Genomic DNA, 24,229 nt, shown 5'->3' with positions numbered 1-24,229 from the left:
GTATTGAGATAACGATATTGAGCCGATATATCTTGCACCCCTACTATTTACCACATATTCATTTTGTTGATGCTTGTACCCCTATGTCTCTTATGGGATTACCATACATTAATTTTACTTAATACTGCATAAGTCAGCTCTAACTAAATTATATGTATGGCAATATATAATGTTTTGTCATGTGTATGTTGACACACACAATGGTATATTGTTTTTTTGCATTTGTGTACATATGGAATACAGAAACAATATGTCTTTTGCATGTTATATAAACACATGTTAACTAATTATGCCAGAGTCCGGGCTTTTTGTTTGGGTGCAGAATGGCCCTTTTTAAAATTGTAACTACAACTATTTTTCTCCCCTCACACTTTGCATGCCTGATTTTTTAATTGACTACTGAAACAACACTGTAAAGGATATCAGTTCATCCAAAAATTACATAACCCACCATTGTTGGATTATGATTAGAGTTGGTTCCAATTTTTCTCTCTAATCCTGATAGCACCTGCCTCATTTCAGGGCCCATCATATAACAGGGTACATTTCAGTAAGCTTTTACGGTGAACTATACTTGAACTATATAAGACAGACATGTTGAATTACAAATAGAATCTAGTAACATTGTATGTAGCCTATATTGTGGGATAAAAATGCTAAATATGTTCCGTATAAACTATCACAGGTTTGTCAGTTTGTAGTAGTCTGAATACTATTGTTATGGATATGACAGCATCCTCCTCCTGGGCAGTCGACTCTGCAGCAGATTACTGCGATGCTCAGCTGAATCTGCTGATTCTCCCTGCCCCTGTTAGAAAATAAATAAATAAATAAAACTTACGTGTCTGCTGAGTCATGCATTGTACCTCACAATAATGATATCAATAGTCCGGGCTGTGTACTGTGAACCGGTGCGCTATACGCGGTTTGCTCTGCGATGCTTCACGTATGTCAGTCAGTGTCTTTATTCTCATCTTAAGCTTTGAGCGACATATCGGCAGGAGAGGAGCCTGCTGTCTGAGGCTGCGGGATCTGTCCTACATCTCGCCTTATGATGATTGCTGCGGCGTTTTTGGTCCTGTTAAGGCCGTACAGCATTCAATGCGTGCTGCTCTTGTTGTTGCTTTTGCTCGGGACTATAGCGACAATTTTGTTTTTCTGCTGCTGGCATCGCAGGCTTCGGAATGGAAAACATCCAATAAAATCAGTGCTCTCCGGACGCACCAAGAGCCGCGGTGAGTAGCGCAGGCCAGCCGCATCTCCTCATCCTGACAGCTCATGTCTGTACACTGCATCTTCTTGATGTATTCAATAGTCTGTTTTATCTCTATTAGCAAGCTGCAAACTCATTTCTGCGGTATGGGTTGTATGAGAAACACACTAGCCTACTTTATAATCGTTAATAAATGTGAAGACACATGGGGTATTAGTTTGTAGCCTAAACTGTTTGGAAATATTGTTAATTTGATTCCTTTTTATAGTATATATATATATACATCTGACGTGTCATGCTTTTTTGTCAATGTTCATAAAATCTCTATCATCTAATATCTATCTGTTATCTGTCTTGTAGTTGGCCTCCGATCACATCATTTTCGATCAGAGGTAGGATGAACTTTTTAAATTATGGGGTTAATTCACACCTGTAATATCTAATATGAGACCTTAAATGTATGAAAGTCTTATGTAAACAATGCTTCATGACCTCTTCAAGAGTAACGTGAGAAATGCTTCACCCTAAGCCCGTTTCTTTAGACTTTTGACAGAGCTGCATTACTATTTTAAGGACCATGATGTGCGCAATGCGCATGTGTTATTAATAAATAAGGAAGATGATTTAGCACTTTCATTCTTTAAGGAAGGATGGAACTATGTCGCCTACAGCTTATTCTCAGAATAGATTAAATTGAGGTGTAATTAAGCCGATGAAACCCAGTCTATTTTACGGCACATATGTCATAATGCGATCAAGTCGCTTCAGTCGCTCTGTTTCCGTTTTACGCACTTTGCTGTCAAAATAAAACTACGAAAGTTTCAGTCTCTAATATGCATGATAACATCCCAGAATCAGCCTGACGTCGTCATACTCAGTTTCTAGTCAGAATCATAGACTTTACATTATTAATAATTTAGTCTATGGTCAGAATATGAGTCTGATACTGCTCCATTGGGCTGTGATTATGGGGCGTGTTTCAACCAAAAATGCCTCTGCACTCGATAGACCTCCAACCAATCAGAGCAACGGAACTCAGCTCAATTGTCAACATTGGGTGACTATATTTTGATTTCCGAAAAAGAGAACATTTGGCCCGGCCTCAACATAAATTCAGACAGGCTTCTCAGAGGTTAATGAACATGCTTTATTATGCCTAAATGGCATAAAAATAACTTCTGTAGGCCTAATAAAATAAAATATGCAACAAAATAGCTCTTTTTAAATAAATAAATATGAAATTATGTTCTAAATATGACCTATTCTGTGTCAGCTTCAAAATTCAGCTTTAGCTAAATATCTCTTAAAACCTTTTCAATGTAATAAGATAAGATTTTTTGGTGTCCATATGAGCTTTGAGATCTCCAGCACCTTTATTAGACACTGAAACATATGCTAGCTTTGCACATGGTGCACTCCTCTTCCCACTTGTCCTGACCTGGACGTGGAAAGTTTTTTTTGCAGTTCAACTGTGACTTACGCTTCGCTTTTTCTGTGTAATGCTGCTCCGCTGTCTGAACTTCTCCCTGTATGTGCTCCGTGTCGGATCTGCTTCCTGTGCTCCCTGTCTGATCTGCTCCCTGTATGTGCTCCCTGTCTGATCTGCTCCCTGTATGTGCTCCCTGTCTGATCTGCTCCCTGTATGTGCTCCCTGTCTGATCTGCTCCCTGTATGTACTCCCTGTCTGATTGACTCCTTGTATGTGTTCCCTGTCTGATCTGCTCCCTGTATGTACTCCCTGTCTGATTGACTCCTTGTATGTGTTCCCTGTCTGATCTGCTCCCTGTATGTGCTCCCTGTCTGATCTGCTCCCTGTATGTGCGCCCTGTCGGATTTGCTCCCTGTCTGATTTGCTCCATATCTGATCTGCTCCCTGTATGTGCTCCATATCTGATCTGCTCCCTGTATGTGCTCCCTGTCTGATCTGCTCCCTGTATGCAGGCGTCGCAGAGTCTCTCACAAGACAGCCTCTCGAGAATTACGTCATGCAACAAAGTACCGTAGTATTGTGTGCAAAGCGCCAGTCAATTTAAGTACGTGCTTAATGGTCCCATGAAAACCAGACCTTTTCATGAATTTATAAACCCTACAGGACGCCCCCAGTACATAAAAAGTGGACATGTCCATGCAAAAGAAGACATTTGGTCACCATAGTCAACATAACTCATCACCAACGACAGAGTAACTTTTTTGTTGAAGTTACTTCCATAGACAGTTAAAGAAATGTAACTGTCACTCCCCATTGTAAGTCAGATTTGAGTCACTCGTGTCACTTTGCGACGAGTGAAGATGTGAGTTGTGCATGCGTCACTTTGCAAGAAGTTGCATTCAAGATGCTTACAAGAGACTTCTGTAATGTCAATACAGTAAAAATGAACCTACTTCACAAAGTTTGTTCACTGCTGGCTACAAGCTATCAAACACAAGGTTGTCAGTTGAATGGCATTTTGAGCTAACGTTAGCAATCAATCAGATAGCTAAAATGTTTTTGAAATGACTGTTAGCTTAGCTACAAGCTAGCATTCAAAACACAACAAAGGCTGTCACTTGATTGGTTTTTTTGAGTTAACTTTAGCAATCAAACAACCATAGATAACTAAAATGTTCTTGAAATGATTTCCATTTTCTGTTATTGTTCGTAATGAGAATAGTTTATTATTTCATGGATTTTACAAATATCAGTATGACACGTTATGCTGTAAACCTTCTAAATGTGAGCATGCACAACTCACATCTGCACCTGCCCAGAGCTGGTCTGACTGGACTCTCATCGGGTATGACACGTTATGCCGTAAACCATAAATCTGAGCATGTGCGACTCAAATCTGCACTTGACTTTCATTGGGGAGTCTCCCCCGATGTAAATCAGACCACCTCTGGGCGAGTGCAGATGTTAGTTGAGCATGCTCAGATTTAAACGGTTTACGGCATAACTGTCATACTAAGATTTGTGAAATCCATTAAATTTCTAAGTGCAAATGATAACAGAAGACGGGAATCATTTCAAAAATGTTATAGCTATGGTTGTTTGATTGCTAACGTTAGCTCAAAACGCCATTCAACTGACAACCTTTCTTGTGTTTGATTGCTAACTTGTAGCCAACAGTGAACTAACTTCGTTAAGTACGTCCATTTTTACGATCGTGACATTAAAGAAGTCTCTTGTACTTGTTGCAAAGTGACACATGGGCAACTCAAATCTACACTTGAGTTATATTGGGGACTGACAGCGTCTACAACAGACGCAATGGCAGAATCTACCTCTGTGGAATCTACACATCTCACTTCTCGAGCGGCAGCCACCTTTGTTGTAAACAAATTCAACCCAAACGCTCTTTAGTGATGTGCTTGATTTTGTTATTGTTGATTATCTGTCCATCATCGTATAAAGCCTGCCCTGACAATTTGATTGGTCCATACAGCTCTTGTTCAGCATAGTTGTTCCACAACGGATCAAGTCCAGACCAAACTTCTCGACCTCAAATGTTGTGCGCTGGGCTAAGTTTGGTTGGCATCCAGGCTATAGGGCTAAACAGTCCCACCCACAACGGGTTGCGGAAGTAAAAATACAATACAATTTCTCCATTGACAATTGGAGTATAAGCCATAAAATCGTAACAGTCGATGATAGACTTAAAACCAGCTACCACCTCACTAAGTGATTTATGCTCAGATGCCAAAAGTTCATTGGGCACAAACCTTGGTTTGAGATAAATATCTTTTATTCGCAATGTCTTGGATAAGCACTTCATTACCCACAATCCTGAACAATCCCACAGTGATGCCTCTGATTGGTGGAACTCGTGCTTGTGAGGAGGGGGAGCTGTCAGTTCCCGATCTGTGCGCATGCGCAAGATGTTAATCCTGTTTCACAAGTATTTACGACACAAATCACGATCTGTTCCCATGCTTCTGCCGTTAGCCTCCACCGGGAAGCTAACATTAGTTTAGCTAACAGCTAATTCAGCTAACCACTAGTTGACAGCTTGATTCAGTCAAATAATGTTAACTCAGACTAAACACAGGGAAAAGCAGGCTATAGCTGGTGTAACAGCTGTTATATATTTTAACGGTTATTTTCATATTTTATTTTGAGGGTCTTTTAAAATTATTACATGCTATTTCAGCTAGCGGTTTGCCGAATTAGCTGTTAGCTAAACAAACCTTAGCTTCCTTTATTAAGTGGTGCGCGGCGATCAATGGGATGCGTAGTTCCTTCACTAGATAATGAAAATATGTACACAGTCTTGTACCTTTGATTTTTTTTTTATCTAATTTCTTTCACTCAAAATGATATGTTGTATGTTTATGAGTTACATGGTAGTTGGTTAGCCTAAGGCATGGTTTAAAACTCTTTATATATGGATTTTTTCTGACGTCAATGGGAGAAATGAAAGAAAAATTTACTTCCGGAACCCACGGTCTCTCGGAGGATGGGCGGGACTGTTGACTTATATACCACTGCTAGATTGCCGTCTTAAAATAAAAATGTAAAATTATGTCAAAAGCTGTCTTATATAATTCAGTAATCGATCTTCTTGCAGTCTACGGAAAGGACTTGTCTGTAATTTAATTTTATTCAAACTAAAACAAAAAAGGTTTGGTGAAAAGTAGATGTGGTACATCCAATCCTGCAATAAACCTTTAACAACCCCAATATTTATTTAAAGTCCAATGTAGGCCTGTCAATTTATTTTGCTACATTACATTTGCATTTCATACACTGATGCCTAAAAATAAACCTTTTAGTTTTTTGTGATTCTCTGTGGTTCTGAAAGCTGCTTAAGCTTCAAAAGCGTGCCTTCCTTTGCAGGTTATGTTATTGAGCTGGCTCTGTACTATAGCTGGTAGGGATTCAGTATCATGTTCAAGGACAATTGCTGAATTGTAATGTTGAAGAACAGTCTCTCAGATCATTTCCTTTAAAAAATATTAATTCAAACAATAAACCCAGCCTAAGAAAAAAACTAAGGGTCTATCAAGGAAAAACAAAATAATCAAATTTCAAATGGATCCACTGAATGGTTTGCTTTTCCTTCTGTAAGGATAGAAGTTGCTGAGTCATCTGTCTCTAAGACTTCTGACTTCTGAAATCTAGATCACATACCACAACAGTGCCTTCCTATCTTAAGAAACCGGAACGGAATTACAATTATTATTCACATTATGATGAGAGCTTTTAATTTCTCTTGCTACTGTATGTCTGCTGGAAGTATTATCAGTTACCAGCTTGATATTCTCTCATGTTTACCAGGGCTTCAGGCACAGTCCACGTCATGCAAGAAGGAGCATACATGCTCGAGTGACAGAGGAGAAACCCAATCTGGTCGAGATTCCTGAGAGCGAACCCGATTCATCATCAACTCTAAGAAAACGCAAAGTGAAGAAAAGAGTCCTGCCAGAATTTTACCAGTCTGTACAAGTCACCCCCACACGCAAACCTGTAGGTACCCCCCCCTTCAACTGTAACCATGATTAATACTGATACTGTTTTTTGCTTGCTCCCTTCCACAGGAACATCAGTGTGCCTTTGAGCCTGGTTTCATGGATTCAGTAGCTTGCTCAAGGACACAGAGCAAGTGTTTGTCTTCAGGGTGCAAACTCTGCTCTTGCTCATTTATAAGTCCTATGAAATTATTTTTTTTTTATTGTGTTGTCAGCTTGTCTACCTGTGTGTATCGTTTAGTTATTGATCATAATATTACAAATCTGGATCAAAGAACGCATTTTCTTTAGTTGTAATAATAGCCAGTCTCTTCCAACATATGAAACCTACAGGGTTAACAAAAAAAAGAAAATCTCTTAGTAATTTTAAGGGCTTGCACAAACGATTTAACGTTTCTCCAATAGTTTCTCCAAGGAAATACAAGTTTTGTCTTACAGAATTTGTTGACCACCAAATTAAAATGAAACCATAAAATTACCACCATGCAATAGAGTTTACATTAGCATGTCAATTCTAAAGGTGTGGCAGCTTTGCGTTAAAAAAGATACTGATAAATATGATGATAAATATCTCACATTAATAGATCACAGAGCATTAAACTCAACTAAAACTTATTAATATGCATCAGTAGTTGGCCATCAGTGTGACTGTGCAAACAGGTTACTGAATTAGCTTTGTATCAGATGTTTTTTTCACAGATTTCCAAATTTGATTTTAAATGATAATCCTCCATTTTAACAGATTCTATGATATCTGTTCATTTGCACTAGTGTGCAGTCACCTTAGGGACCTAGTAGTAAATATCCCCTTCAATCCATCGTCTATTAACAAGTTACTATGTGGGTATGGGAACATAATACATACATACATAATAATGCTCTCATATGGATCAACAGCTCAGCTTTTTGTTAACTCACCACTGTTTTATTTCTGCATTTTCATGTTTCCTTGTGAATATCTGGACTGCTTACCATCCTCCAATCAGTTTCAGAAACAGTAAGGTGAGGAGGGAGACAGTATAGCACCCATTAATCCATTGCTTCCTGGAAGGGGATCCTACATCTACAGGAACAGAGGGCTAAAGAGACAAAGGGCCTCAGCTGGAAATGTGTTTCATGGGAACGTGAGGCTTAATCAAGTTGAACCCTTTGGTTTGTTGGGCTTTCTTTATGCGCTGCTGCACTAATCTCAGAATATCTTTTTCTTGTTGCAGAGAAAAGAATCCTGTTCCCACATTCACAGAATCACTGAGTCTGTGGGTGTTTTTGTGTCTGCTTTTGAATGTCTTTTCACACACAATTTTTACAAAGCAACTTTACAAACCACTGCAAATGGCTATAGGTGTTACTGATGTATGCAATTCTAATTCACTGTAGTACAAAACTTGACATGTCAGTGATGTTTGAACAGTGTTCAAAGAAACATATTGATCTGCGTGAAGCTGTTGCAACTCCCAGCTTCCATGAGTTATGTTGCAATACTGTAGATAACAAACACACATAGCTTTGTGCTTTTCTTATTGTCATTGTCAGCAAACAATACATAAACCATTTGATTGACTTGAGTTATGTTAGTATGTTACAGTCGCCTTTGATGCCTCTAAATCAAGTATTTTATTGCCATGGGTAAAACAAAATCCACTTTTATTGATATGTTTGGCTTATGCAATCCTGTGTTTGTCAGTATTATTCAAATAAATTCAACCACCTTATTCAATACGTATTAGTTGAACCACAACAAGAATAGAAATTTGGAGATTTAAGGAATCAAGAGAGCTCCAATCAGACTTTAATATGTATTAGTCCTTTATAAACTAATGCAGGCCTATATCAGCCCACATTTGTATGTGTAGCATACACTAAACTACAAAATGAATAATCCAGAGTGTTTGCCTTGTCTTGATGAAACCACATTTGTATTTTTAACTGAATGACCGTGACCAGTGTCAAAGAACTACTAATAATTCTTTACATATTGTATTCACAGCAGGTCAACCGGTTGCAGTCTTGTTTTTATGTTATGTACACCCCTAAAACAGAGTGTGCAACACTAATGAATCAGGTCATGAATGGAATATTTTATAAATGCATTTGGATGTGTTGTTGTGAATGTGACTTATTGAACTGCACAAATATAGAGAGAGAATAATGACTTTTGTAGATTTCAGAAGGGGAGGATAAGCCTAATATGGAGTGATGGGAGGGAGTGCCTCGAATCTTACAACTATTCTATCCCTGTACAGTTTGCTCCTTATATGAAAAACGGACTCAGGACAACATACACTTATTCCTGTAGCAGCCTAACATTATGTTATTATTTCATAATAGTGAGCATTAACTTTCTTCGAATCATGTTCTTTTTTCCTTTTTCGTGGTAGGGATTATGAATAAGCAGAAAGCTGATAAAAATGGCAACACTAAGCTGCCTTTATAGCATTGACTTGTATCCAATATAAAGTGATGCAATGATGAAAAGGCTGCTAATATTAACAGCGTGTTGCTTTTATCAGCTCTGACCCAGCACTGAGAACAGATTCTCACTACTACTGCTGTTTAAAAATAGAAATGATTTTCTGTACCCCTGTAGATACTTTCAGAACCCTTGAAGTTTATCATGCACATTTACATTTCATGTGCTATAGCTCCAAATTTAACTTTTAATAACACCAATACAATCCTGGCTGCAGGCTCATTTCTCAATGTTCACAAGTCATTACTGAATTCTTCAGCATCACAGCAGTCTGTGTTCGGTTGCATTTCCCCTTTACATCCTGTTTTATCATTAAGCAAATGAAGTGCCATTATACAGGTATTTTGCGCCCCACCCATATCCTCCATTAGGTGTTTTTTTTCTTGCATTTGTTCTGTTGCTCAATCCCGGGTGTGTCAGGGTGTAGCAGGACATTGCAACAGAAAGTCATTTGTTTTATAATTTTCTATATGAGAATTATGTTGCAGTTCTATTCAGAATTAAAAGTCTGCAAAGATGCAAGGCAGAATAGCACACCATAGATGAGAGGGACCTGATAATCCCTGCAAGGAGGATGCAATTAATGGTATAAAGAATCTTTTTATTTTAATTAGGTTGTGGTTGAATTGGTTTAATTTAAACCCAGTTAAACCTACTTAAACCAAGTCTAATCCTTTTTTTGTGCTCCCAAGGTCCTCTCCATCCCCTCAGGTAATTAGCTCAACATATTTGAACGTTTTCACTGCACCCTAAGTTAACGACCTACAGTGCAGGCGGTTATGTAAATGTATCCAAAGTCCTTCCGGCACTCTGCTCTCTGTGGATCTGTTGTCGAGCCCTTTTGCCATGAGAAACTGTGGTAGCCCTTGACCTCTTATTACCCCCGATTTAGCTGTAACCTATTTGTAGCCACCCAGCGCCTTTGTGCAAGGATGGCGCTCTAACACTACCGTCGCTCTTGAAGCTGCTGCTGCTGTTGGCTGCCGGGTATGACGCGTAGACATATGCAGTCTGCTCTCCCATCACGGTCCAGCTACGTCTCGACAGCACAAGGCGCACCATCCGTTCAGCCCTCTGGAGATCTGACATCACCTCACATCCTTAAATGCGTAGATAAGGGACGAACTCGTGGCCGGAGCATCCTTCAAAGGGCGTGGCACCCATTTGGGATGGACGAACGAAATGTGTGACAAGGGTGGAATAAGCTAATAACGCGCAAATAGGATTGTTATTTTGCTTCCAGCTGACAGCTCTCCATGTATACAGTGGTAAGTCTTATTGTTGACCTGGCGGGGGAGCCAGATACTATTGATTTCACATTGCCTTTATTTGGCTCAATCTTTTATGGTTATGGATTATTGCAAACTGGTGGCGTCCTCACACCTATACGCCCACATAACGCACTTTGACCCGCGATGGTGAGAAATAATGTGATTTGTGGTGTTAGTCATGGACTGTCTTCTCATACATTTTGGCTGTGTGTGTGTGTGTGTGAAATCAAGACTATAGCATTGTTGTTTTTCTTTATCCCCGTTTTCTTTTGTCTCAGAGCTCCAGTTCGGGGAACCCTTCCCTTCACTGCTCCATGTCTTCCTCAGCGGATTTCTCAGACGAAGATGATTACAGTGTTAAATCTGGGTCGGCATCACCTGCACCCGGGGACACTTTACCCTGGAACCTGCCTCGACATGAGCGATCCAAGAGGAAAATTCAGGGAGGATCCGTGCTGGATCCGGCGGAGAGAGCCGTGCTCAGGATCGCAGGTGAGTGGCAGTCTCCTTGTTGTTATCAGTAATGTAACGAGACAAACAATGAGCCAATGCTGTAACCAACGGTGCATATGAGGCTGCATGAGCTTATAGCGACTTGTTAAGGTGTAACCTATCTTCTCTTAGCCTGTCTCCAGTTTTATTAAGGGGCATAAACGTAGTCTGGATTTGGGGTATAGGTAGGCTATAGGTAATTTTTTGGTTGGCTCCTATTCTGGATATGATGCTTTCAAATGAATCGTATGGGTCTATGGATGTGGTGGAATTTAAAAAAAAAAAGTCTTTGATTGTCATAATTGGTATAGCTTACCTTGGGTTATTCATTTTTAATGTGTTTATGCCTATAGGCTATATCTATCACATATCCTACTATTTTAATATGAATTAGGCCTATTTCAACAACAGTAGATAAAATAATAATAAAAATACGGTTGGAAGATTCTGACAGAATAAATAAGCAAACTTCTGACGCTACTCACATTTTCACATTTGATAACATGCTTGGGGACTAAAGTTTTATAGCACTTCATTATTTTATAATGATAGGCTACTTTGATTCTAATTGCCGTTGTAAAATCCCTGTCAAGCTCATAGACTACTACGGGACGGGACTGCTGTGGGTGAAATTTGGCACCTTACAGGAATATACGTTACATCGGTCACAGCTATGGGCTATTGGCATCAAAGACACAAATATGGATTAGCCTATTATTTAAATCCATCAACGTTTGGAGTCTTTGGCAGGTGGACAACTCTGAAAAAGATCGTGGTAGGCTGTTACATGCCGGGTACAGTAGGCTACGCCTGACTAAAAGTGTCATTGCCACGCTGTAAAAAGTGAACAATTAATTCAGTCTGGTTTTGGCATGTTATTTATTGATGCCACTTCCTGTATATTGGTTTGGACTGGGGGAGATTTAGTCTCCTGTGTTAAGAAAATTAGATTGAAATGTTACTCTATTTAGCCTACATTTAAGCTAAGACTCACTTGGCACAATTTACTTTTTAAGACCGATATTTTTTTGCAGCGCAACACGTCCGGCAGTCCTTCCTATCAATCTAGTGAACGCCGGAGAGGAAGTGTCGCCTATTGGTCAGAGCGCAGACAAGGGAGGGATGTAGGGCGTTTCCTTCAGTGCAACAACAGCGCCGATCACTCTTGAGTCCTCAGCACATACACATGCACACAAACACACACACACCCACACGTACACATACATACACACACATACACGCGCTGTGTCCCTGTCCGCCGCTGGTGTGTGTCCAGTTTGTGGAGCCAGGGTTATGGCTCAGTACGGACCGCAGGCTTATGGTCTCTCGGACGAACAGGAATACCTCCAAGCGTATGAGGATGTTTTGGGAAAATACAAAGGTAGGATCAATGCTGATTGGATCTTGTTTAGGCTTTGGGACGATGAAGAAATTGTCTGATTGCTGCTTGACAGTTCAGTGAATGTCAGCCTGCCCCCCCTCTGTCTGGTGACTGGCTGGTCTTAGTGTCTTTATCCCTGCAGTGGAAACATGGAGTGTTTCCTGCATGACATCACAATTAGGTTGCATTTAATAGCTAATACAAAGGCATTATTATGAGGTTTTTTATGATATCAGTTGATCATTAGATTAGAGGATTTCTTTCTCTTGTTTAGCTGTTCTATGGAAGTGTTTTGCTTGAAATATAGCCTGTGTCTGTCAAGCCAGATGATTGCAGTATCTGCATTGTTTATTGTCAGATTGAAAGGTCAATGAAGACAAATCAGGTCTGTTTGAGTAAATCATACTTTCACAATGTAAATGATCTATTTTTAGGGTGAATACCATTGACTAAATATTGCTCAGCTGACCAATGTGGTTTCTCAAGGCAGACAGGACAATGACATAGCATGGTGAGGCGTTAGCTCATAGCTCATGAAACTCCATGTAGCTGCTCCTTTTTGGTCTATATATTTCATTAATTAGGGTGAATCCATCACACATCAGAGGTCCATGCTAGTCACTGTCTCTTTGACAGCTAAAGCTCGCTAACAAAATCACGTGCACTCTGAGGCCAGGCTATGGAGATCTGGTGGAGCTGAATTCCAACTGACAGCAGCGGTTTTAACAGTTGTGTTTCCGCTCCACAAAAGAAACCCAAGTAAAACAATAAACAGCATATACAGTGCACTTTTGTACTGCATGCTCGCCGTCGGCGTGTTTTCTCTCTCTCAGCTGTTGAACATTGTAGTCAGCAGGGCCAGTCAGCCATGGTATAAGGCTTACACTGACTGGATATGATCATATGATGATGATCATCATTAGGAATCTGTGGCTGGAGTCTTTAGGCAGTGGAGTTGTGACACACAATGAGCTTCTATCACTAACTACTATTCTGCAGATAGGTTTTACATATTATATACTTATTATTGGCGGATATTCGACTCCCTTCCAGTTGTTGCATGAACGATGGACTTTTTTAAGAAGGGTAAGGCGTTTTTTCTGAATTTTCTTCATCATTTTACTAAAACATTATTTAAAAAAAGTTTTCGGATGCGTTGTATAGCTTCACAAAGATGCTAATGATTTTTATTTGTTGTCTCAATTTTTTAATTTTGTCACATTCAAAACTGAATGAACTCATTTGCTTATCAATATCATTCTTTACATACTGTAAACATGTGGCTATTGAGTGATCCTGGTAGAAACGTAAGATCAGCTGTTGGGCCAAGCTTTACTTCTAGCAAACTCAACTACGACCCTGTTTCCATCAGCTTTGTTTCTATCAGTCTCCTTATAACAGAAAAAAACATTCCAGCTTTGACTGTTGAAGCAGAAATAACTTATCAACATTTATTTACTAGGTTGGTTAGGGAGAGAGAATTCCAAATTAATAATTGGCTGTCTGAGAATGGTGGAGAGAGATTACAATTTACACGGTTACATTTTTCAAAAATAAAATATAATTATTTTGAGAGGAAAGCTTTAGAAGGTTAGATCTTACTGTAGTTTGGAAAGGTTATTGTATGCAATACCATAGTAAGCAGTGTATTTGAGTTTACAAGACTGATAAAGCCAAGTTAACACCTTTTACCTTCCTAAAACATTTTAGCACCCACTGTTAATGTGTCTTTCCAGTCATGAAATTGGCTAAGAACTGTACTTATTGTTTTCATAAAAAAGTTAGATTGCTTCTGCATAGTCAAGATATTTTTGTAAATGGACACTATCTAAGGGCTGGAAAAAAATCCTGTTTTTATTGTGGCTTTAGTTTTATTTAAAGTTGTTGGGATCACCCAGAGCCCCGAGCGTCTGTCCATGTGATGCGTAGAGAATTGCAGATAGACCTTTTCATGACAAAATCATCAACAGTAACCAAACAAACACAACCCAAACAAACCAACCAGACCAGTAAACAGCCAGTTGGCTTGCTTTTAAAAAGCAAACAGAATTGTCTTTGTCTCACCAGATCAAGATGTTAGATTGGATCATTTTCATATTTAACTGTTGCTGGTTTGGCAAATGTACTGAAACTTGTACTTGTAACTAATTGTAGAGAGTGAGTGCTATGTGGTGTGTTTGCTTTGCCTTTGCTCACTACCAGTGGGACCTTTGGTAAGCTCTTACTTCCTTTACTTAATACAAATCATAATAGGCTGTATGAAATGAAAAGTTTAGACATTTTGGTGACTAAGCATAATAATCACCATTGACTGTGAGCATGCATTTAATTCTTAGGGCTCCAGCTGTAAGAATGGCACACTAATTAGGTATTAGAGTTAATAGTACACTAAATGGAGGATTTGCTGTGGATCGGGCTGAAATGCAGGCTTTACAAAAGAAACTTGAGGAATGAGTTAATGACTGTTTCTTAAACACATACAACTGTTAATGGCAGTGCCTGTGTGGGATCACACTGTTCCTGCAGAGCCTGCTCGGCAGGCCTTCACCATGAAGTGGCCATAGAGTTTCCCAACAGTTGATCCTCCTCTGACATCAGGGAAGATTTAATGGATTAGAAATGTGGTGTTATTTTTTTAAATCACTGCCGAAAACATGTTTTCTCAACTTGTCTTAAAAAGACACTATATCTTTTAAAATAAAATTAACTAAATAGGGTACTAGTTTAAGAATCAACTGTTAGATGACAGCCATACACAGCACAGAGTTAGTCGTTAGTAGCCTAGGTCTGCAAGTTGTGTGTGTGTTATAGGAGGGTGTGTTCTTTCTCTGAATCATTGCAGTCTGCATCATGTCCCAATTTCTCATTACAATAAAGATTTTTGTAGCTACATTAAAGAAACATATGCTTATTAAATTAAACCTTTTTACACTTGTATTATTTTGACTTATTTAACACAGCAACCAGTGAGAGAGCATTGTGATTTTTTGCACAGTCACTCCCTTTGTCCATCCTCCTGGGCCTTGCCCAGCCCAACCCCTCTGCTCTATGTCGACAGCCCACTCATCACATTCAAATGGCCTAGTGGCTCCCACACATAGCAGGCTGCTACTTTACAAAAGACACTTTGTTTTTATGGTAGCAGCATCCAAGTTCCAGAGACTTGTTCATGTGTCAAGTTGATGGTTGGGATACTCCTTTTTTGGCTTTTAATTGAATGTCAAGGAGCCACACTTTGAAAGTGTTCTCTACCCAACTCAGCCCACAGAATAATGGGAATGCACAGTTAGCAACTGTAGCCTCCAAAGACAGAGCACTAATCTACTAACTTCAATTTTTCACAAAAAAAATAGAAACATCCTTCTTAGGTTTAAATTAAACTTAGTTTTAAAATCAGTCAATCATAGTCAAAAGAAAGAATACTACGTGTAGCACTGCCAACCATATACAAAATTAGTGGACATAGCATCTGTGATGTCCCCTATTGGTTTGTGAACTTCTGAATTTTTTAAATACGTTTTTTTTTTGTCATCCAGAGTTCTACCTGCTGATAAACGTGGACTTCTGGATACTGCCGCCATTTATCTGCACACAGGTGGAACAGGAAATCCGCAAATATTCCTTTAAGTTACCAGCTAACGCTAGCGGTAGCTAGCTAGCTAGCTTGGTTAGCAGAACGCTGAAATAGGTATTCCTAGGCGCCCGAAATGTCCCAATTAACTCTGATGAAGTAAAAACACACAGTGAGAGGGTAAAAGTTAGAGATTAAAACACAGACAACACCCAAATACAATTTCACGGCCATTTTAATGCACATACGCATTGCTAAGCCTATGCCATGACTTACAGGTTGCTGTGTAGCCACGCCCCTAAAGCATCCCCAAGTTTAATGTCTATTTTAAAATAAATGGGACCATAATTTACTAAATGAACAGCAGGCTGTATTGAAGAAGACTTGAAACTAGCGATTGATGCCATAAACCTATTATTAAAATGTTTATCAAGTTAATAAATCAAGGGTAATTTTGCCACAGACCTCTGCATAAACTGACTGAGTTGCCCTCTAACGGAAATGAGATAGAATGCAGGTTTAAGGCACTTCTGCATTGGCTTCACTTTTCAGCCCTGGATGCTTCTGGAGAAAAGGATTTGATATGTACAGTATTTCATAGCTGGACAATTGGAACTTACCTATTTAAACTAACATACAGTAGGTCTGGTTTAGCTAAAATGTAAACAGATATGATTTAGATAGTATAATTTAAATAATTGTCAAGGGTAATTTCACAGCTACAGCAACCAAAATCCTTGTGCTAAGTGCTTGTGGCTAATTAAGGGCTTTCGATTTTTAGATCGGTGTCCAACTCCAGCTCAACTTGGTGCTTCCTCAATTCACATTAACATATAACAGCTGCTTATGGTTTCATTTTACAGGTTTCACCCACAGTAGATGTTTTCTCAGATCAGTATGTCTGTTTAAATATCTGTAATGTATCTGGTTGTTTTGCTGTTAGTGTCCATCAGCTTGACAAGGTTTTGTTTGGAAAACAAACTTTCAAAAAATAAAAATATCCTCCAGTAAATGCACAGTACAATATATACATATGTTAAATCATATTATTGTCGTGGCCAAGCCCTTTGTTGATCTAATCAATAGACTTTATTTAAAATGGGCAGTGTAATCCGAAACAGCAGAGCTCTCAGAAAGCTTTTTACTGCTTCATCAGTTTTCAGCTACAAAAATATGTCTATGTTTTATTTAATCTTTAATTATATATTAGTCCTGGATTTATCATTTAGAGATATACATACACTGTGCTTCTGGAATACATGTGATTAATATCCTTCACTTATGGAATGAAATATAACTTAAATGCAGTCACATGCAGTTGCATTATATCTGTGTCTGAAAGCTCACTGTTGTATTTCTAAATATTGTATTTATATGCTGTCATGGTGATGGGAAAACCAGCATGACTGAACCTCATTCCACAGCTTTGCCTAGCTCCTCTTACATGAGATCATCTTGTGTCTCACTGTCCCAGCCATGACTCACACTCTGTAGCCTCTCCTCTCTCACTCCAGCAGCACCACCCTGCTTTCCTGAATGCAGCAGATGCTGGGAAGCAATCCCATACTCGCAGTAGGAAACAGATTTCTCCACTGTTTCACAAATGGCCAAGAACTGACTATTTCCATGTGTTTTTTCTTTTTTTTTTACTCTAAAATCTACCACTTTAAAACCATTTCTATACTCTCATGAATTGTCTCTTATCAGTCATGACTTGTGAAAAGAGTTATCAAAGAGAGAGAGTGTAGTGTTAAGATGCAGGCCAGTAACAAAATTAATGGAAAAAACTGAATAAATGAGATTGCAAATGCTTCAATCACATACTATGGCCTTCATCGTCACCGATTCTAAACCCAGTTAAACCTTATTTTGGATGGATGTATTAAGACAGCGCTCTCCGCTAATCTCATCAAAACACACACATTATCTTTGAGGAAAATTGTGTTCATTTCTTCAGTAAAATCTACATCTAATAGCATTGAAGCTGTTGTGCCACGTTGTGGTAGTTGAGCACCTTGTTGAAATTTCGGGTTTGGCCCAAGCTACTCCCAAATCTGTTTCCAATTGATAATGTAACTCTCAAGTAATCATTTTTTTCAGTTTTTTTTCAATCAGTTTTTCAAATCATCAATCGTTGATGTTGAATGACAGATTTTTTACAAGCCTGTGTAAATTTTTTACACAGGCTTGTAAAAAATCGCCTTTAAGACGCGTGATATCTGACGCGCCTGGGGTCGATATGGTCAGTTCTACAATGGATTAGCAAACTTTAGGTTATTGCTTGGCCCACACACCCCATATCGCTTGGTCGCCGTGTCTTAATTAAAATGACAGATTTCTGAACATTGTTTGAAACCTTTGTGAAAATGCAAGCACGCCACTAAAAATATACTGTATATAACATAAGTAGAATCGTTTTTAGACATTTTAATGCAAAAATAGTCTTGGTAAGGATTATCCATAATCTGAGTAAGAGTCTGGGGAGGAAAACATTTCCTCACATGCACAAATATTCACTCTTATGTGGCAGTTGCAGCTGTTGCACATATGCAGGCTTGTATTGGAGTGTTAGCAATTGTGTTGTGTGTGTGGTGTGTGTGTGTGTGCTTGTAAGTTTTGTCCGTCCCATTAGCTTACCATGTTACCTCCTCTCCTTGACTTTGCTGAGTGCAATTGTAGTGATAGCTCTTAGATAAGGGCACTTTGCCAGCTTCATCCTCCAATTGCTTTTTATCAAGGCTGATAGAATATTTCATCTTCAAAAGTGAGGAAATTGAGTATTACACCTTAACAACCTGAAAACCAAGGTTACAGATGTTATTGATTAAGAAGAATTTTTCTTAGTTTCTTCTTTGCTTAAGTTGGGAGATGAAAGACTGACTGGAAGAACTGCTTAGAAGGTTGAGCAAGCAGTTTCAGTTACTGAGCTGTTGTACTCACATATTTCAGATGCTGCCCGGCCCTTCTGAGAAGACTGACTGTAGTATTCTCTCTTTGAAAGAATGATAAAAATGCACCTGCACTTCTCTCCCTCTAATCGTCCCACTAGTATTTTTGTTTATCACCTATCTGGATACCATGTTCACAACATGCCTATTAAATGGAAATGAAAGAATGTAGCCAGATTGAGCTGAGTCATCATTTCAGTGGGCCTTTGTGCAGTTCAAAAATTTAAAAAATGTTTCATCTAACCAACGGTTGAATAATAACATTTTAATTGTGGTAAGTTACAACAGACCATTTTAGCCATGATACCTGCTTTTTCATACCTCCTTTACATCTTAGCATTGTCCCTGCTGTGAGCATGTTAGCATGCTGATGTTAGCATTTAGCTCATTTAACAGAGCTGCTGGGGCAGGGCTGTGGGATTTAGTCTTATTTTACTAAATATAATCTGTTTCTAAATGACAAGGGCTTGTGACACAACAGAGCTTAGATCTAGACCTACTTAACAAAATACTATACTTTACATTACATAGCATTTCATACATACTTTACATTAACAAAGAATGTGTTTTGCATGTTGTTTGTTGTATTGAAGCATTACTGTGTCTCGATGTCTTATATTGTCTGTTTGTGAGCAGGATCAAACATTACAAGACTCATTTAAATTATGGTTTTAGTGATTCATGTCCTGTCAGTGCATTATCATAACTTATTGTAATTTTATCAAAGTGATAATATGTTGACTTAAATTAATGTAGACCTATATTTCAAATTCCCCATTGCTATGCAACAGATGGCCTTGTACTCAAAACAAAGCTGAGGTAGGGTCTGTGTGGCAGGCGCATGGTTCTAAAGGGTTGTGCTTAGTGTCTTAATTAAGCATAGGTGTTTTGGGCGTAACATGCAATAAACCAATCAGTGTCATCTCCCATTCCTTTTAAAAGCCAGGCACGTTTGTACCTTGGCATATTGCTATTATGACGGCGGATTTGCTAAGCAGGAAGGAGAGATGTTCAGGAGAAGAAAGTGATCTGCCCGTGTGTGAAGTGAAAGCGCACGAGCAGATTGTATATGGTAACAAGCATAGTGTTACGCGCTGTGTATGACCCTAGGCTCAAGATAGCAATATGCCAAGAAAGCACCTGAACACACCTCCTTGCAAGACCAGCACGCCCATGGGCACAGGAGCATTTGCCGTTTAAACGATGTGTGTGCTGGACGGGAAATTGACTGTGTCGGTCTTAAACTAGCAAAGACACTTGGGCGTTGGGCTTTGCGCCGAGCCGGGTGTAAGATAAGGCCTGACATGTGAAATGCAAGCTGTTTCACAAAATTGTTTAACGAGTTCTTGTCATAGGCTGGAAGGTCGAGGGCTTTTCAATTTAGTCTTTGTCTGTTTTGATTCCCCTCCCATACGAGGTCAAGAGGATTACAGAGGCTGGATTTTGATTGCAAGGACTTTTTGACTCTGGCCTGCTCAGAATGTGGGGATATTTTAGGCATCCTGACGTAACAAGATGCCAAAGGGTGTCACCGGCCCCCTGTGCCAGGCAGTTTATTCGTTCTCCTGTTCAAAGAAGCTTGAGAAAATCTAGTAATGAAAGTGTGAAGTGCTGTAGACGGGTCTGCTGCTAGTTGCATTTCTGGTAGTGTGTTGGAAGCAGTTTAGTAAATATCAGTCAAAAAGACCAGTGTCATGTCCTAAATCGCTGGTTTTAGAGCATGTAAACATCAGTACTGGTCAAACATATCCTAACATATAAAAAACATTGCTTTTGGGATGGGTAAATTACATTCACAAATCAAAAAATAAGACACTAACCCCTTTCCAGGAATGCATAAGAATCAACTGTACTACAAATTCAACTCTACCACAAGCATTTACTTCACTAGTCATATTTGTTGTATGTAAGGAAATGGACGTCACCTAAGTGGCACAGATTATGTGGTCTGCAGTTGCATGGGCAGCATGGTTTAGGGTTGTTGCTATTTATAGCTGTGCACATGTGCTGAGTTCTACAAATAAGTTTCTCAGGAGCTCTATGTTGTTTGAATGCTGGGGTGGACTGTTGGCTAGCACTGTGCTCAGATTATAGACAAAGTAAGCTATACAGACCATAAAACCCTCAACCTTCATACTAAACTGTCCACTGTGTGTCAAGATTTCAGTGTTTGTTATGTCATTGCTAAAAGTAGCATTGCACTTGAACGTACTCATATACGGTTCTCTGTTAATTACAAAAAGTACAGTAAATAACAATGACAACTTAAATACTAAATACAATTTTCTAGGCAGCCCCAAGGTTTTGAATGTCAAGAAGTTGAAATTTAATATGAGAGCAATGTGGTTAGTCAGGCTTTCGTGATCCTTCAGAATTTCCAACCTGTTGGTCACAGTTTTAAACTGTAATCGGAATTTAAAGTAAGAATGTTAAAACCTGAAAATATGTGCATTATTCCTAAATACTTAAAGCATTATTGTGAAGCGCTCTCATGCACTGTATGTAGTTCTAGTTGTCGTCAATTGTCACAATTTGGAGGTTCTTGCCGGTATAAGCAAACCTTTGCAATGAAATAAACATGATACGCCTAGCGATGAAGATTGGTTAATGTTAGAATTAGAAAAAAAATCCCTCAGTAGAAAACCAGAGCCTTAGACACTGTTTAGCAACCATGTCTCTGCTCCAAGCTTTTTCCAGAGACTTCTTGATACAGCAGCTTTACTATTGCAGAAAAAAACTTACTTTTGAACCGCAACTGATTTAGCGGATAAAGTGCGTGATATTGATGTGATATTGATTGATTGTTTTGGGGACCGAGCTGCCTGATATCTGATCTTTACTAATATTTACTACGGATTTCATGTTATGACCAAATAACCTTTTTTTATATATTTTGGGCTGATATTAAATCAGACTTCATTGTCACTCTTTATTCTCATTAAATCCTCAAGAGGGCACCATACTATTAAACACCCTCATTTATTTTTTAAGAAGCACAGGTACAGAAATAACTTCATAGCATGTTCAAACCTGCTTCCTTGTTCTGCTTTACAGTTTTCACACCACCTGACAGTGGCGGATGTTGATCTGAGTCTATTAAGTTTGCCAGTTATCTGTAATCTGTGCAACATGTCTAGTACATAAGCCTACTGCTTACTACGTCTGATAGCTGGCTGATGATACTCTCGATCAGCTCCCGTCCTTTGCTTTGGCTGGAGAGTTTCCTGGAATTCTCAGCCAATCTATATTAATGAGTTTCTCAGGAGAGGTTTATATATTATTCAGCAAAGCTTAGATATGGGCATTTCAAACGAAATTAGTGTCCTATTGCAGGCCACACTGCTTTATTACTCTGTGATTTAGCTGTGACACACAAAAAAGATCAGCAGTGACAAAGCAGTATTGTCAGATTACTTTTTTGGATTTTTTTTTGACAAATGGTTTGTCAGACTTGGATGTGATATGCTGATGTGCTGCTTCCTTAATTTAATATTTGGCTTTGTGTCAGGCCTTGATTTAGATGTGTAGCCCATCATACAGAATAATTGTCAGAGTAACCCATTTTCCAATTCTCTGCAGCTTTTAGACATGCGTTATTTTTAGATGAACTAAATGCAAGAATCTGTAGAGAGTACAGTCACAGTGCTCTTAAAGGACAATTCCGGCACTAAATGAACCTAGGTGTTAAAAACACATGGGTACCAAGTTGTTCTCTGGGATATGTTTTCATGCTAATCGAATGTGACCAGTTTTAGCGCAAACCCTAATTAACTTATAACGCTAGTCGTTGGGGCACGCGAAAAGTAAAAAGAAATCATTATTTCTATACCACTAACAGAGCTCAAAATAGCACCCCACTTCCACGGTAACATGATGAGGGTCCATACATGTAAACTAAAGCATTGAGAACTTTGTAAGTGTACAGAAAGTTTATTAAAAAGCTGTTCATAAGAAAGTACTGTTCGGTATAGAGGCAAGCGCCATCTTGGGAACACTGACCAGTCGAACAACAAACGCCATGCAACCAGTAACCAGTAGCGTAGCTCAAGCATGGCGTTCATTGTTCGACTGGACTTGGAGACCGAACGGTACTGTCTTTATAAACTGTCTTTTTAAGAAATAAAATATTAAAATATCTGTACACTCTCAAAGTTCTCAATGCTTTGGTTTACATGTATGGACCCTCATCATGCTACCGTGGAAGTGGGGTGCTATTTTGAGCCTTGTTAGTGGTATAGAAATAGCGATTTCTTTTTACTTTTGCGTGCCCTGACGACTAGCGCTATAAGCTAATTAGAGGTTTGCGCTAAAACTGGTCACATTTGATTTGCATTAAACCTATCCCAGAGAACGTTCGACTCAGTACCCATGCATTATTAACCCTTAGGTTCCTTTTGCGCCATAATTGTCCTTTAAGGTACCCCCCCTCATTCTGGAAATGCTTGTTTCAGGCTGATAATTCAAAATCCTGCAGTATGTTCTTCATATAGATTTTTTCTGAACTGGAATGGCATGACTTAAGACAACAAAGCTTTATTTTTCTGTAACTTTCCTATGTTACGGGTATGCACCGTATAATACTTTCTTTTTTTTTGTCTGAAAGTTGAATATCTTCCATGGAGATTTCATTGTGCTGTTGGTATTTTTTGTGTCGTATCATGAAGGGTGTTGATTGTCATTTGCCTGGCTGTGTTCTCAGTTGTTTCTGCAGAGTTGAACATTGTGGTGAATCTTGGCAGATGCTCAATAGAAAGATGATTAACTGAAATCTTTTGCAAACTTGAAAATCAAGGTCTATAGGTGGACATATTGCTCAAGATATATTGATATGAATCATTGAAGTATTGAATGAATGAAATGATGGTACATTGCTCTTAAATTGCAGCTTGAATAAACTGTCTGTAGCTTGCAACAGTTAGTTGGAACCATCCAGAAACATGTTAACAAGGAGCTTTTCTTCTTTTTTTCCCCAAGTTTTTTTAAAAGAAGCATCGTTTTTTCTCTGTGGTTTTGAGTGCTGCTGCTAGATAAACACTCAACTGGGTGGAATCTCAAAATAGTGAGTAGCCATGGAAAACCTGACAGGACTCGTTCCTGATGCTTGATGAGAAAGGGAGTCGCAGCTTCCCTAGAGGCTGGTAGGCAGGCAGGCAGGCAAGAAGAAGGAGACTGTTACTGCTTCCTCAGTCGCTTATCCTCATGGCATCCGTCCACCTGAACCACGATCCTATCGACAGCCCTCAGGAGCTAGTGCAGAGCATGAAGTACCTGCTGAAGGCTGAGAGGGAGCATAGAGCTCACCTGGTAACTCTAATGTGCTGCATGGGTCAGTATTTATATTGCTGCTGCTTCTTCCTGTCATTTCCTTGACAGGTTAGTCATGTCTGAGCTCGCTCATTACTAAGTTATTTATTAGTAGGTAAGCCTTGAGCAAAACA

At 39.1% G+C, this 24,229-nt stretch overlaps 1 protein-coding gene across 25 annotated transcripts in view; it reads left to right on the top strand.

Moving 5' to 3' along the window:
* Positions 1-908: 908 nt before the first annotated feature.
* dst (dystonin) overlaps positions 909-24,229 on the top strand; it is a 108,458-nt gene continuing 85,137 nt past the window's right edge. For 9 of the 25 annotated variants that reach the window (XM_032541459.1, XM_032541445.1, XM_032541444.1 and 6 more), the window contains exons 1-4: positions 911-1,235; positions 1,574-1,605; positions 6,468-6,656; positions 10,678-10,891. In XM_032541459.1, coding sequence (XP_032397350.1) covers positions 1,052-1,235; positions 1,574-1,605; positions 6,468-6,656; positions 10,678-10,891 — 619 coding nt within the window. In that variant the 5' untranslated portion in view covers positions 911-1,051. Of the gene's footprint in view, positions 1,236-1,573; positions 1,606-6,467; positions 6,657-10,136; positions 10,397-10,677; positions 10,892-12,049; positions 12,273-23,975; positions 24,118-24,229 lie in introns of those variants that run through there. The other 16 variants (XM_032541433.1, XM_032541442.1, XM_032541440.1 and 13 more) reach the window with 8 other exon arrangements.

This window comes from Etheostoma spectabile, chromosome 17 (assembly GCF_008692095.1).
Source record: "Etheostoma spectabile isolate EspeVRDwgs_2016 chromosome 17, UIUC_Espe_1.0, whole genome shotgun sequence".
In the NCBI taxonomy this organism is placed as follows: domain Eukaryota; kingdom Metazoa; phylum Chordata; class Actinopteri; order Perciformes; family Percidae; genus Etheostoma; species Etheostoma spectabile.
The sequence above is the reverse complement of the archived record's forward strand: the minus strand, read 5'-3'. Positions and strand labels throughout refer to the sequence as shown.